The sequence below is a fragment of the Hippopotamus amphibius genome, chromosome 1, assembly GCF_030028045.1.
Source record: "Hippopotamus amphibius kiboko isolate mHipAmp2 chromosome 1, mHipAmp2.hap2, whole genome shotgun sequence".
Taxonomy (NCBI): domain Eukaryota; kingdom Metazoa; phylum Chordata; class Mammalia; order Artiodactyla; family Hippopotamidae; genus Hippopotamus; species Hippopotamus amphibius.
Genome location: NC_080186.1, coordinates 116,849,881 through 116,861,020, shown reverse-complemented (window position 1 = coordinate 116,861,020; position 11,140 = coordinate 116,849,881). Strand labels below are relative to the sequence as shown.

At 41.9% G+C, this 11,140-nt stretch overlaps 1 protein-coding gene and 1 non-coding gene across 4 annotated transcripts; one reads left to right on the top strand and one right to left on the bottom strand.

Moving 5' to 3' along the window:
• Positions 1-4,043: 4,043 nt before the first annotated feature.
• Positions 4,044-4,115, bottom strand: TRNAM-CAU (transfer RNA methionine (anticodon CAU)). Its single transcript has one exon. It is a non-coding gene; the product is annotated as a tRNA-Met (tRNA).
• A 237-nt stretch (positions 4,116-4,352) lies between these two features.
• Positions 4,353-11,089, top strand: ILF2 (interleukin enhancer binding factor 2). 3 transcript variants are annotated; one of them, XM_057724904.1, is made up of 14 exons: positions 4,353-4,443; positions 5,166-5,225; positions 5,443-5,485; positions 5,932-6,036; positions 6,418-6,495; positions 6,826-6,928; positions 7,517-7,582; positions 8,065-8,181; positions 8,668-8,746; positions 9,316-9,403; positions 9,848-9,909; positions 9,987-10,101; positions 10,325-10,415; positions 10,556-11,089. In XM_057724904.1, exons 1-14 carry the CDS (start codon positions 4,439-4,441, stop codon positions 10,714-10,716), a joined length of 1,173 nt encoding a protein of 390 aa, XP_057580887.1. In that variant the 5' UTR covers positions 4,353-4,438; the 3' UTR covers positions 10,717-11,089. The 3 variants fall into 3 exon arrangements, with proteins under 3 accessions (XP_057580887.1, XP_057580881.1, XP_057580894.1); XM_057724898.1 differs by having other exon boundaries at positions 4,363-4,443; positions 5,166-5,485; XM_057724911.1 differs by lacking the exon at positions 5,443-5,485 and having other exon boundaries at positions 4,384-4,443.
• The last annotated feature ends 51 nt before the right edge of the window (positions 11,090-11,140 follow it).

Genomic DNA, 11,140 nt, shown 5'->3' with positions numbered 1-11,140 from the left:
GAGTGTTTGGGGGCCCTTGACGGCTGGGCCGGGGGCCGGACAGCTGTGGAATCAGTCTGCCCTCTAATGGCCAGCAGAAGTCATTGACGGTATTGCGCAGCCAACCTTTTTCGCAGGATCAAAGATCAGCAAACGTCAGATTTCCAGAGGACCTGGTACGTGTTAAGGACCGGCTAGATGCTGGAGGTGTAAAGATGAAGATTTTGTATATATGAAATTTATATACCATATATATATTTAATTTACACACTATATATATATAGTCCATATCTTTGAGGAACTCTAGGACAAATAGCTGTAATGCAATGCAGTTAAATACTACAACAGAGAGATGAGTAAATTGCTAAGAGGCCCAGATAAAGGCTATTTTGCTTGCATTAGGGCCAGGAAAATCTCCAAAGAGAAATAGTTGAACAAGGGTCAGAAGATGAGAAAGGTGTTCTGTGCAGAGAGAGTAGAACTCAGAAGTATGTTTCCATATTTAGGAGAATTTTAAATATTCTTATGGTCTAGAGCAAACAGTAGCCCATGGACCAACTTCAGACAGCAGGCATGTTTTGTCTGGCTTATATTCTCTCTCTCTGTTTTTATTCCTCATTATATATATATATATATATATATATATATATATATATATATAGTTTAATTGCCCACACTTTTAAATCAGCAGATGGCACGTGAATACTTGGATTTCTGACTTGTCTTGAAATATTGCAGAGCTGGTAATATAGGTCCTGCATCTCTTCATGAACAATCATCTGGAACCAAGTATCCATTATTTCTTTGAGAGGAGTCTACTTCATCACGGTTCCTATTCACCCTGCTCACTTATTTGCATAGTAGTGTATGTTTCCAACCCTGATCTAGGATGTAAGGTATATAGGTATAAAAATGACTGAGAAGGAGAAGCAAGAAAAGGCAGCAGAGAGCAGATCATGCAAGCTTTTGAGGGACAGGCATAATGTCTTTGTCCTATAAGGAGGGCTCCAGAGGCTATAGAGCTAGATAGGAGGTTGAAAATTTTTTAAAACACAATTTTATTGAGGTATGATTGATACACCATAAGCTGTACATATTTAACATACAATTTGATGAGTTTGGGCATATGCATATGCCCATGAAACCATCACCACAATATCAAGGTAATAAATATTTCCTTCACCTCCAAAAATTTCCTTGTGTCCTTTGGAGGGTGTATGTGTGTGTGTGTGTGTGTGTTAAGAACACCTAACATGAGATCTACCCTCTTAACAAATTTTTTAAACAAATTTTTAAAAAATATATAATAAGGTCTTATTCACTATAGGGAGATGTTTTGTAAGTAGAATTCAGGAAGAGAAGACAGCATACAAATAACTGAAGTCTAGGTGACACTGACTTATTAGTTGGGAAGCTAAAAGAAGCTGAAAAGTTTTGGGGAGAAGATAACAATTGTAGTTTATTGGTTTTGAAGTGCCTGTAGACATCCAAGTGGAGGTGTCCGATAGGCTATTGGATTAGTGGAACTGGAGCTCAGGAGAACTAGACTAGAAATCCACCTTAGTAACTGAGCTTCTCTTTCAACAGTGGTGGCTTAAATAATTTGTCCAGTCCTCAAGCTGAGCTGCAGACAACTAAAAATGTTAGATGAGATGCTTTTAAAAATCAATGAACTAGGAAGACAGTGAGAGCATGAAAGGACAGGAAAGCAGGAGACCAGCAGGAGGATGCATTTTACCCTAGTGTCATTTGCTGATCCTAAATTGGTGGCAGAAAATAGCCTGTGTGAGGCAAGTAAAACAAAAGTTGGAGTCCAAATGTCCCCAAAAGTGATTTCTTGGGTAAACCACCTTCCTATTTAGGGGTAGAATCCTGAAATGCTGCACTCTTAGGGGAAACCTAGGAGTAGGGTAAACCAGAAGTAAACAGAAAATCCAGACCTGAAATAGTCCAAAGCCAAAATTAAGAACCAATTGATGGGTTTAAGAGCAACTTAGACTCAACTGAGGAGTACGTAATGAATTGGAAGAAAGGACAGAAGAAACCACTCAGAATGAAGCATGGATAAAAAGGAATAAAAAACAGAAAAGAGGGGGTTGGAGATGTAAAGTTACCATGAGAAAGTCTGATATACCTTTATCTGGAGCCCAGGAGGGAGGGAAATGATAGGGTAGAAGCAATATTTAAGGAGATAATGGCTAAGAAACTTAAAAAATAAATGAAATACATCAAGCCACAGATTCAAGAAGTTCAACAAATCTCAAGATTAAAAAAAAAAAAAAAATCAATACCTGGAGCCCTCAGATTGAAACTGCAGGAAACTAAATCAAATATAAAATCTTAAAAATAGTCAGAAAAAAGAGGATTGGTTACCTTCAAAGGAGCAACCATTTGATTAACAACTTTTTTTTCACAGCAAAAATGGAAGCCATAAACAGTAAAATAATATCATAAATGTGCTGAAAGAAAATGACTTCCAATTTAGAGTAACGTATCTAGAGAAAATGTCTTTAAACAAAAAAAATGAAATAAAGATGTATTCAGAAACACCGAAACCAAGAAAGTTAGCCACCAGCAGAAGGACACTAATTCTCAAGCAGAAGAAATATTATTCCAGATGAGTGTTGGGGATACAGGAAGGAATAAAGAGCATTAAAAATGGTAAATCTCAATGACCACTGTTTTAATTAATAAGCATTAATGTCTTGTGGGATAGGAAATATATATGGAATTTAAATTTTGTAGACATATACACCTACACTTACCCAAGAGGAACAACTGCATCTCACCACAAAAATCTTGTACAGAAATGGTCATAGCAGCTTTATACATAATGTCTCCAAACTGGAAACAACCCAGATGTGTTCGCCTGTTTCTCAGCCAGTTGGAGGTCCTGAATTCATCAACAGGAGAACGGATAAACAAACTGTGGAATATTTATGCAATGGAATGCTACTCATAAATAAAAAGGAACAAATTGCTGATAAATGCAAAAACATGGAAGAATCTTGAAACGTGTGAAGCAAAAGAAGCTGGACAAAAAAGAGTACATAGGATGTGAGTTCATTTATGTGAAGAACACACAAAAGTAATCTATGATAATAGAAATTGGAATAGTGATTGCCTCTAGGAGGAGGGCAAAAGGGTATGAGTGAGTTTTTTGAGGTGATAAAACTGCGTTTTAATCTGTGTGGTGGTTACATGGGCAGAATACACTACTCAAAATTAATAGATCTGTAGACAAGATCTGTGCATTTTGCTGTAGTAAATAATACATCAATATAGTACTTAGAGTTACACAACAATATATACAATTCTGAAGGGAGTAATGGTAAATGGAATTAAATTATTCCTGCGTTTTTCATGAGGTGAGTGAAAGTTTTACATAAAATTAGACTTTGCCAGTTCAAGGAGGCACGTCGTAATTTTTAGGGTAACCACTAAAAAGAGTAGAAAAAGAGGCCGTAACTTCCAATTGACAGAGACAGGGAAGGAATAATAAATAGTAATCAGTGCAAAAGAAGGCAAGAAGGGGGAGAAGCAGGATTATAGGAAGGACAAAAAGCGTATAGCAGTACGACTGATGTAAATGCAACCAGAGTATATCCGGACATGCGGCTGTGAAACTTCGTATAAAGGTGAAATCCGCCAGAGAGGTTGTGGAGCGGGGAAAGGAGAAATGAGGGGAAACTGGGCAGATGGCCGGGGTCTGCTGCTTCTCTCCTGTCACTTCCCTTGCCTTCTTTCTCCGAGCTCTCTTTCCAAAGGCTGTCTCAGTTTCCCTTCTAGTCCCTCACCATCAGCATTTCCCCCCACTGATTCAACACATACTCAAATCCGCTTCTCTTCCCTCAAGTCTCTAGCCTCTGTAAACCACATCCAGACGCGTACTATTCAGTCACCTGAAGTCCGTTCCTATTCCATTTCTCTTGCTGATGGCAAAAGCAGCTCCTATAGGCTGCATATTTGAGAGAGGAAAAAGTAGGAATATATTGGTTACATTTACTACAGAAATTCAGCATAGAAATACTGTCCAATGCGGGGGGGGAGAAAAACAACACCCATAGCAGAGGATGGTTTCGATCCATCGACCTCTGGGTTATGGGCCCAGCACGCTTCCGCTGCGCCACTCTGCTACCTTGGAAGAAACGTTTCCATGATATATATACAAAGTTCTCTGAATGCTACGCATCCTTTGCACAGTGCCCCCTAATGTCTGTAAAAAGTCGTTACTGTCAAGTCCATTCTTATTGGCTAGTTCCCGACACAGTAGGCGCTTTTCATTGGTTCATAAACCGGCTTGCCAAAGTAAACCAATAGGCACAAGCGACGGAGTACGGCGGGAGCCAATCGCGCCGGAGTTTGTTGGGACACGCCGGCAAGCCGAGTCTCTCGTTGTCGGCTCCGGGGAGGAAAGGGGCGGTTGGTGCGGTCTCCATTGTTCGGGATCTAGGACGCCATGAGGTGAGGGCTGTGGGGTGCTCTAGAGAGGTTTCGGGTATTGGGCCGAAAACTGTGGGAAGTTGGGCCGAGAGGAGTCGGAGGACTTGGAAGGGCTGTATCTAGGGGCTGCACGGAAACCTGAGAACTCCTGGTCTGGGAGAGTGGGGGAGGTCGGGGGCCGCGGAGGCGGGGAAACTTGGGCCGGGGATGGGGGTGGGGCCCAGGAGAGGGGAGGCGGGTTCCACACTTCGGTCTTCGGGGGTTCAGATGAGGGGTGTCCTCAGGTCCCAGGAGGAGCACGCCTCCGCCCTCACCCCCATCTCTACTGAGAAAGCTGGAACGTGCCTCATTCATTCTCAATGCCAAGTGATTGACATATAAAGGATATGCCCGATAGATGCTTTTACCACGTAAACGAATAAATGAGCAGTCACGTTAGTCTCTGAAGTATTAGGGTTGGAGTATCTCAGCAATTATGGGGCATTTCTTGTAGGGCTCACTGAGCCCCGTCAGTATTGAATGTGAGGTTTGATGTGATTACTTTACCCTAGAAGGCGGAGGTCATGGGGGGTGACGCTGGGCATTTGGAATGGGGAGAAGTGTAAGTGGGAATGGGATCGCTTGGCTTCCAAAGGGAAGTGCAGAGCGATGGAGGTAGGCAGACTTGAAATCGTGTGGCCGGTATGGTGGAGATTACTTCAGCGAGGTCAAAACAAAGTTAAAATCTATTAATGCATTTCTAGGGGTGACAGAGGCCGTGGTCGTGGCGGGCGCTTTGGTTCCAGAGGAGGCCCCGGAGGAGGGTGAGTGCCAGTTTTTAGCTTCTCTGCACCGGTTAATTTCCATTTCAGTCATTTAAATAGGAGTTTGGAGTGGACTAATCTTACCTGCACTTTGTGCGATCTAGCTGTGGTGCAGAAGCATTCATTTCTTGCTCTCCTGATAAATGAGTTCAGCCGCATTATGCGAAGTCAGTTTGATTTCTGTAGTGAATAACTTGGATTGTTTGTCCTATTTTAGGTTCAGGCCCTTTGTGCCACATATCCCATTTGACTTCTATCTGGTGAGTACCTTGGCCACTGTTCAATGGTAGCTTCCTGGAGCCCAGCATCTCCCTGTTAATGAAGTCAAATGGTAGTTGGAGTAGAAAAAGGGATTAGTGAGTGGAGTTGGGGGTTTCATTCAGCTGCGTGTTGCTTTCCATACAAAAACAGTGTAAGCTGGATGGGGAAGATAGTTCCTTGGCTACAATTGGCAGTAACATGATTATAATCTTTGTTCTGAACAGTTAATTGTATCTCTGTCTTATCTGTTAGTATAACAGTAGTAAGAGCTTAAATTACAGCTATTTCTTCCAGCTTCTATCCATGTTTGAATATCCTGAGGAGTAAAAATAACTGTTGTAGAATCTTCTGTTTTCAATTTTTTTGTGTTGTGGCAACAGAAAAAAAAATCTCCCTTGTATATTATTTTTGGTAAGTAGTATATAGTTGCTTATTTTTGGTTTAGTGTGAAATGGCCTTTCCTCGGGTCAAGCCAGCGCCTGATGAAACTTCCTTCAGTGAGGCCTTGCTGAAGAGGAATCAGGACCTTGCTCCCAATTCTGCTGAACAGGTATATTCTGTTGGCTCCTTCCTGAGATTTCTCGAAGGAAGCTAGACAAGTAAATAACTACTGGTGAAGTTACTGTTGTCAGAGCCTAAACTCCACAGGAGGTTTAATTGTTCTCCTTCTTTCTCATTGTGGGGAGAGGGTGAGCGCCAGGTGAATATATAGACAGATTACATGTGCATTCACATTTGTGCTGGGGAATCTATGTTTGGGATCAAAAAGTTTTCTAGGATATTCATATCTGAAAGGGTCAGGGTTTCTCAGAGCCCTGTGTAGGTATTGATTCATCTCCTATTGAAGGGATTTGGAGGAAATATTCACACTTGATGAGAAGCTGCTACAGTGTTTCACCTGAGGGTGTTTTTGTTTCCTGCTATCTTTCAGGCCTCTATCCTTTCTCTAGTGACGAAAATAAACAATGTGATTGACAATTTGATTGTGGCTCCAGGGACATTTGAAGTGGTGAGTTGTTGATGATTTAGTCCTAGGAAAGGGCAGCCTTGTAGATGTTTCCTTGGCTCCTGTCTCTTAATTCTTATGGTGCCTATTCAAAGCCACTCTTAAAAATGGGAAAGTACAGTGGAATTCCTTTGTAGTGCTGATCTTGGGGACCACACTCATATCGTTACTATCAGCTAACCATGATGAATCAGGCTTTGCATGTGCTTGTTTTGGGACATGATTTGAACTCTGCTACTTCCAAATCCCGGGTAATAAGCTGTGTTTGTAACTGAGTTCTAAAAGGAACTAAGCAGTCTTCTTACTTTTTTCCTGAAATCTCTTTTCCAACAGCAAATTGAAGAAGTCCGACAAGTCGGATCATATAAAAAGGGAACAATGACTACGGGACACAATGTGGCTGACCTGGTGGTGATCCTGAAGATTTTGCCAACATGTGAGTGTGCCTCTCTCTGGCCACAGCAGCAGAACATAGCAGTTGGATTTGCGGCATGGGGGTCTTTAAAGCCCAGATTTCTTGTGAGAAAGGCTGTTTGGAAGACAAATGGGAAATTTATTTTTTTAACGTGTGTTGTATCTGAAAGAATGTATGGCCAGTTACTGTAGGGCATTATTTTTCAAATGCGGGTGATTTTGCTCCCCAGGGGACACTTGGCAGTGTCTGGAGATGTTTGGGGGCTAATGTTTCTGGATAGAGGCCGGGGTTGTTGCTAAGCATTATTCTGCAGTGCACAAGACAGACCCTACCTCCCAACCCCAAACAAAGAATCATCCAGGCCAAAATGGCATTAGTCCCACTGACGAGAAACCGTACTGTGGAAAAAAAGTGTGTGTATAGGAGGAGGTGTCCTGTTCCCTGAGCCTTCCAGTTTCTCTGTCCCTGTGTTAGCTTCCCCTTGTAGAAGTATTTATTCAGTTGCTCGCCCTTGCTCCAGCAGAAATCAGAGTGCAGAGTAGCTTAGAAAGTATATAAGGTCTATGTAAGTAACCATCATCTTCATTATCTGCTTTCCTCTCAATCTAGTGGAAGCCGTTGCTGCACTAGGGAACAAGGTCGTGGAGAGCCTAAGGGCACAGGATCCTTCTGAAGGTTTGAATTTGTTGCTGAACATGTAATTTAGTGGTCACAGGAGCCAGGTCTATAATTATAAGTACATTTTAATAGTCAGGTGAAGCTAGAAGGAAGAGTGAATGCAGAGTTTTACACTGGGGAAGTTTTTGGCAGAGACCGCCAGTGTTCAAAATCCAGTTGCTCTTCCTTACTTCTAAAACTCAGTATTCTCAGTTCTGATTCTGGACTGTTGCTGTTTTTAAAAACCTCTCTAGGGGACTTCCCTAGTGGTCTAGTAGTTAAGACTCCAAGCACCCATTGCAGGGGCCATGGGTTCTGTCCCTGGTCGGGGAACTAAGATCTCCCATGCTGCACAGTGTGGCCAAAAACATAAGTAAATAAATTAAAAAAAACAAACAAACAAAAAAAAACCTATCTGTTCCCCCACCCTCATCCTGGATTTACCTTTGGTCATCTAATAGAAGTGTGAGAGTTACAGCTTTTGATTTTTCTTCTTTCAGTTTTGACCATGCTGACCAATGAAACTGGCTTTGAAATCAGTTCTTCTGATGCTACAGTGAAGATTCTCATTACAACAGTGCCACCCAACCTCCGAAAACTGGACCCAGAACTCCACTGTTAGTCCTTTTATTCCATTGCTGTGAAATTGGGGGGAAATTCAAAACATGGTATAAAGTGCTATTGAGTTTACTTAGTTTGTTGCTGGTCCATATGAGACCTTTTGGGACCTAAGTTTACCCCCACACTTTGGTATCTTCCTCTGTAATTTGGAAACAGTTTTACAAGCTTGCTAATGAAACTGTCAAAGACAGCATGGCCAAGAAAGCAGTTTGAGGACTTAAGAAAAAGGACTGAGGAAATATTCATGGAGGGGGTAGGCTTTTGGAGAAAACTGGAGCTCTTGCATGCTTCCAGATTTGGTTTCAGGGAGGAATAGTGATTTTTGGACAAGTGTCTTACTGATCTGGGGAACACGGGTGGTTTAAGGAATTACGAAGTTATCCTGTCCTCCTTCCAAGTTTTTGCACTGTGGCCGTGGGATTGAATTGCTTGCTCAATAATAGGAATGTTTCATCTTGGTGGGTGTCATATTTGTCTTCTAGTGGATATCAAGGTGTTGCAGAGTGCCTTAGCAGCCATCCGACATGCCCGCTGGTTTGAGGAAAATGCTTCTCAGTCCACGTGAGTCCCTCCCTATTTTCGTGAAGATACATCCTAATCCTGCTGACTACACTGAACAGCAGGATACCCCCATACTTCCTCTGACAGAACTCTTTTGGCTGGGATCCTCTGTGTGGATTTTGCTTCTTAAGTAAGCAAATTTAGGTTGAGGGAAAGAAGGGAATGTATAGTTCTGGAAATAGCTTCAGCTCTGTGCCTTAGGTGTGGAAGTAAATAATCTTACTTTACTTTTTTTTCCCCCCAAGCTGTAGTTGATGTACAGTATTACATGTTACAGGTGTACAACACAGTGATTCAGAATTTTTAAAGGTTATACTCCATTTATAGTTATTATAAAATATTGGCTATATCCCCCATGTTGTATAGTATATCCTTGTAGCGTGTGTATTTTATGCATAATAGTTTGTACCTCTTAATCCCCTACTCCTATCTTGCTTCTCCCCCCTTCCCTCTCCACGCTGGTAACCTTGTTTGTTCCCTATATCTGTGAGTCTGTTTCCTTTTTGTTATATTCACTAGTTTGTTTTATGATGTTATTACTTTTAATCCTTGGTCTCTGTTACCTTCAGAGTTAAAGTTCTCATCAGACTGCTGAAGGACCTGAGGATTCGTTTTCCTGGCTTTGAGCCCCTCACTCCCTGGATACTTGACCTACTTGTAAGTAATGAACAGCAATTGGAGTTCCTGATCCTCCCTATGTAACAGTAGTTACTTTGAAACCTACCAGAATATGAAATTTGGTACAGATGAAAAGAAATCTCAGCAGGGAGGAAGGGAGTAGGAAAAGGGGGGTGGGGGGTGGGGGTGGAAAGAAATCTCATTAGTGGACAAGTAATCCAGTAAAGATTCAATGTTTATTATTTCTTTGGGCTTTTGGAGTATTCAGTTACATGAGCAGTTATTGTTGCTCCTTTGTCTCTCATTACTGCTTCATTTCATTCATGTGGAAATGGAGAGAAATTATTGAATGAGCAGTCATTTAAGAACTGCTTCTGAACATTAAAATTTTAGCTAGACCTTAACCAGTTTTCTTCATGATGATTTTGTTTGAAGATAGAATTGCTACTTTATAGCACACCTACCGGATTTATTTTCTTCTAGGGGCACTATGCCGTGATGAACAACCCCACCAGACAGCCTTTGGCCCTAAATGTGGCATACAGGTATAGCATGCTGCTTTGGGTTTGAGGCTGGATGTGAGCTGTCTTGTGTGTTCTTCTAATACTTCTCCATGTTTCAGACGATGCTTGCAGATTCTGGCTGCAGGACTGTTCCTGCCAGGGTCAGTGGGTATCACTGACCCCTGTGAGAGTGGCAACTTCAGAGTACACACAGTCATGACTCTGGAACAGCAGGTATTGGGACAGCTCTGAAATGGTGTATTGTGCCCCACTCTTGAATATCCCTGGTCACAAGGCAAAGGGAATGTGGTTTTTAGTGGTCAGGGATTTCGGGGTTCTCATAAACTTTGGTCTTGAAATTAGAAGTTATTTTCTTCTCAATTTTCATGAGAATGTTAGTCAAATAAGGTATTTTGGTTCTCTTTTGTTAATTTACCCTTACTTTGCTCTCCCTCAGGATATGGTCTGCTACACAGCTCAGACTCTGGTCCGAATCCTCTCACATGGTGGCTTTAGGAAGATCCTTGGCCAGGAGGGTGATGCCAGCTGTGAGTGACCACTGTGGGGCAGGAGTTCTTTATGTGATCTGCAAAGATACTTTACACTACTCATGTCTTAATGTTTGCACTGTGCAGGTCATGATTTTATGTTGGGCTACTTGTCTGAAGTCACCTTTTTTTTCTTCTAGATCTTGCTTCTGAAATATCCACCTGGGATGGAGTGATAGTGACACCTTCAGAAAAGGCTTATGAGAAGCCACCAGAGAAGAAGGAAGGAGAGGAAGAGGAGGAGAATACAGAAGAGCCACCTCAAGGAGAGGAAGAGGAAAGCATGGAGACTCAGGAGTGACCTCCCTGTTTCTTCACCCCCCTTTCTGACCCAAGGAGAAGACTGGAGCCTAAGCTAACTGCTACTGGGCTTTATGTGGTGGCATTTCTGAAGGATAGGGGAGACAGGAATGAAGATTAAAAAGACTATAGAAGGAAGTGTCATTCTACTGGGTTCTGAAACTGGCTTAGTAGCCAGAAGTCTCCCATTTATGACCTATGCCATCCATCTATAGTGAAGCAAGGATACCAGCTTTTCTTCCTAAAACTCCAGAATCCCGAGCTCCTGGAAGCGTCTCAACCAGTATACTTTGTTGTTGAAATGTCGTGAACTGTTAGTGTTTGGATTTTTTTTTTTTTTTCTAAGAAAAAAGATTAAAGTACTTCCTAGTAGGGCTCTTGGTCTTGTTTTTACTTGGCATCTGGCAGTCTGTTTTGCTTTCTGT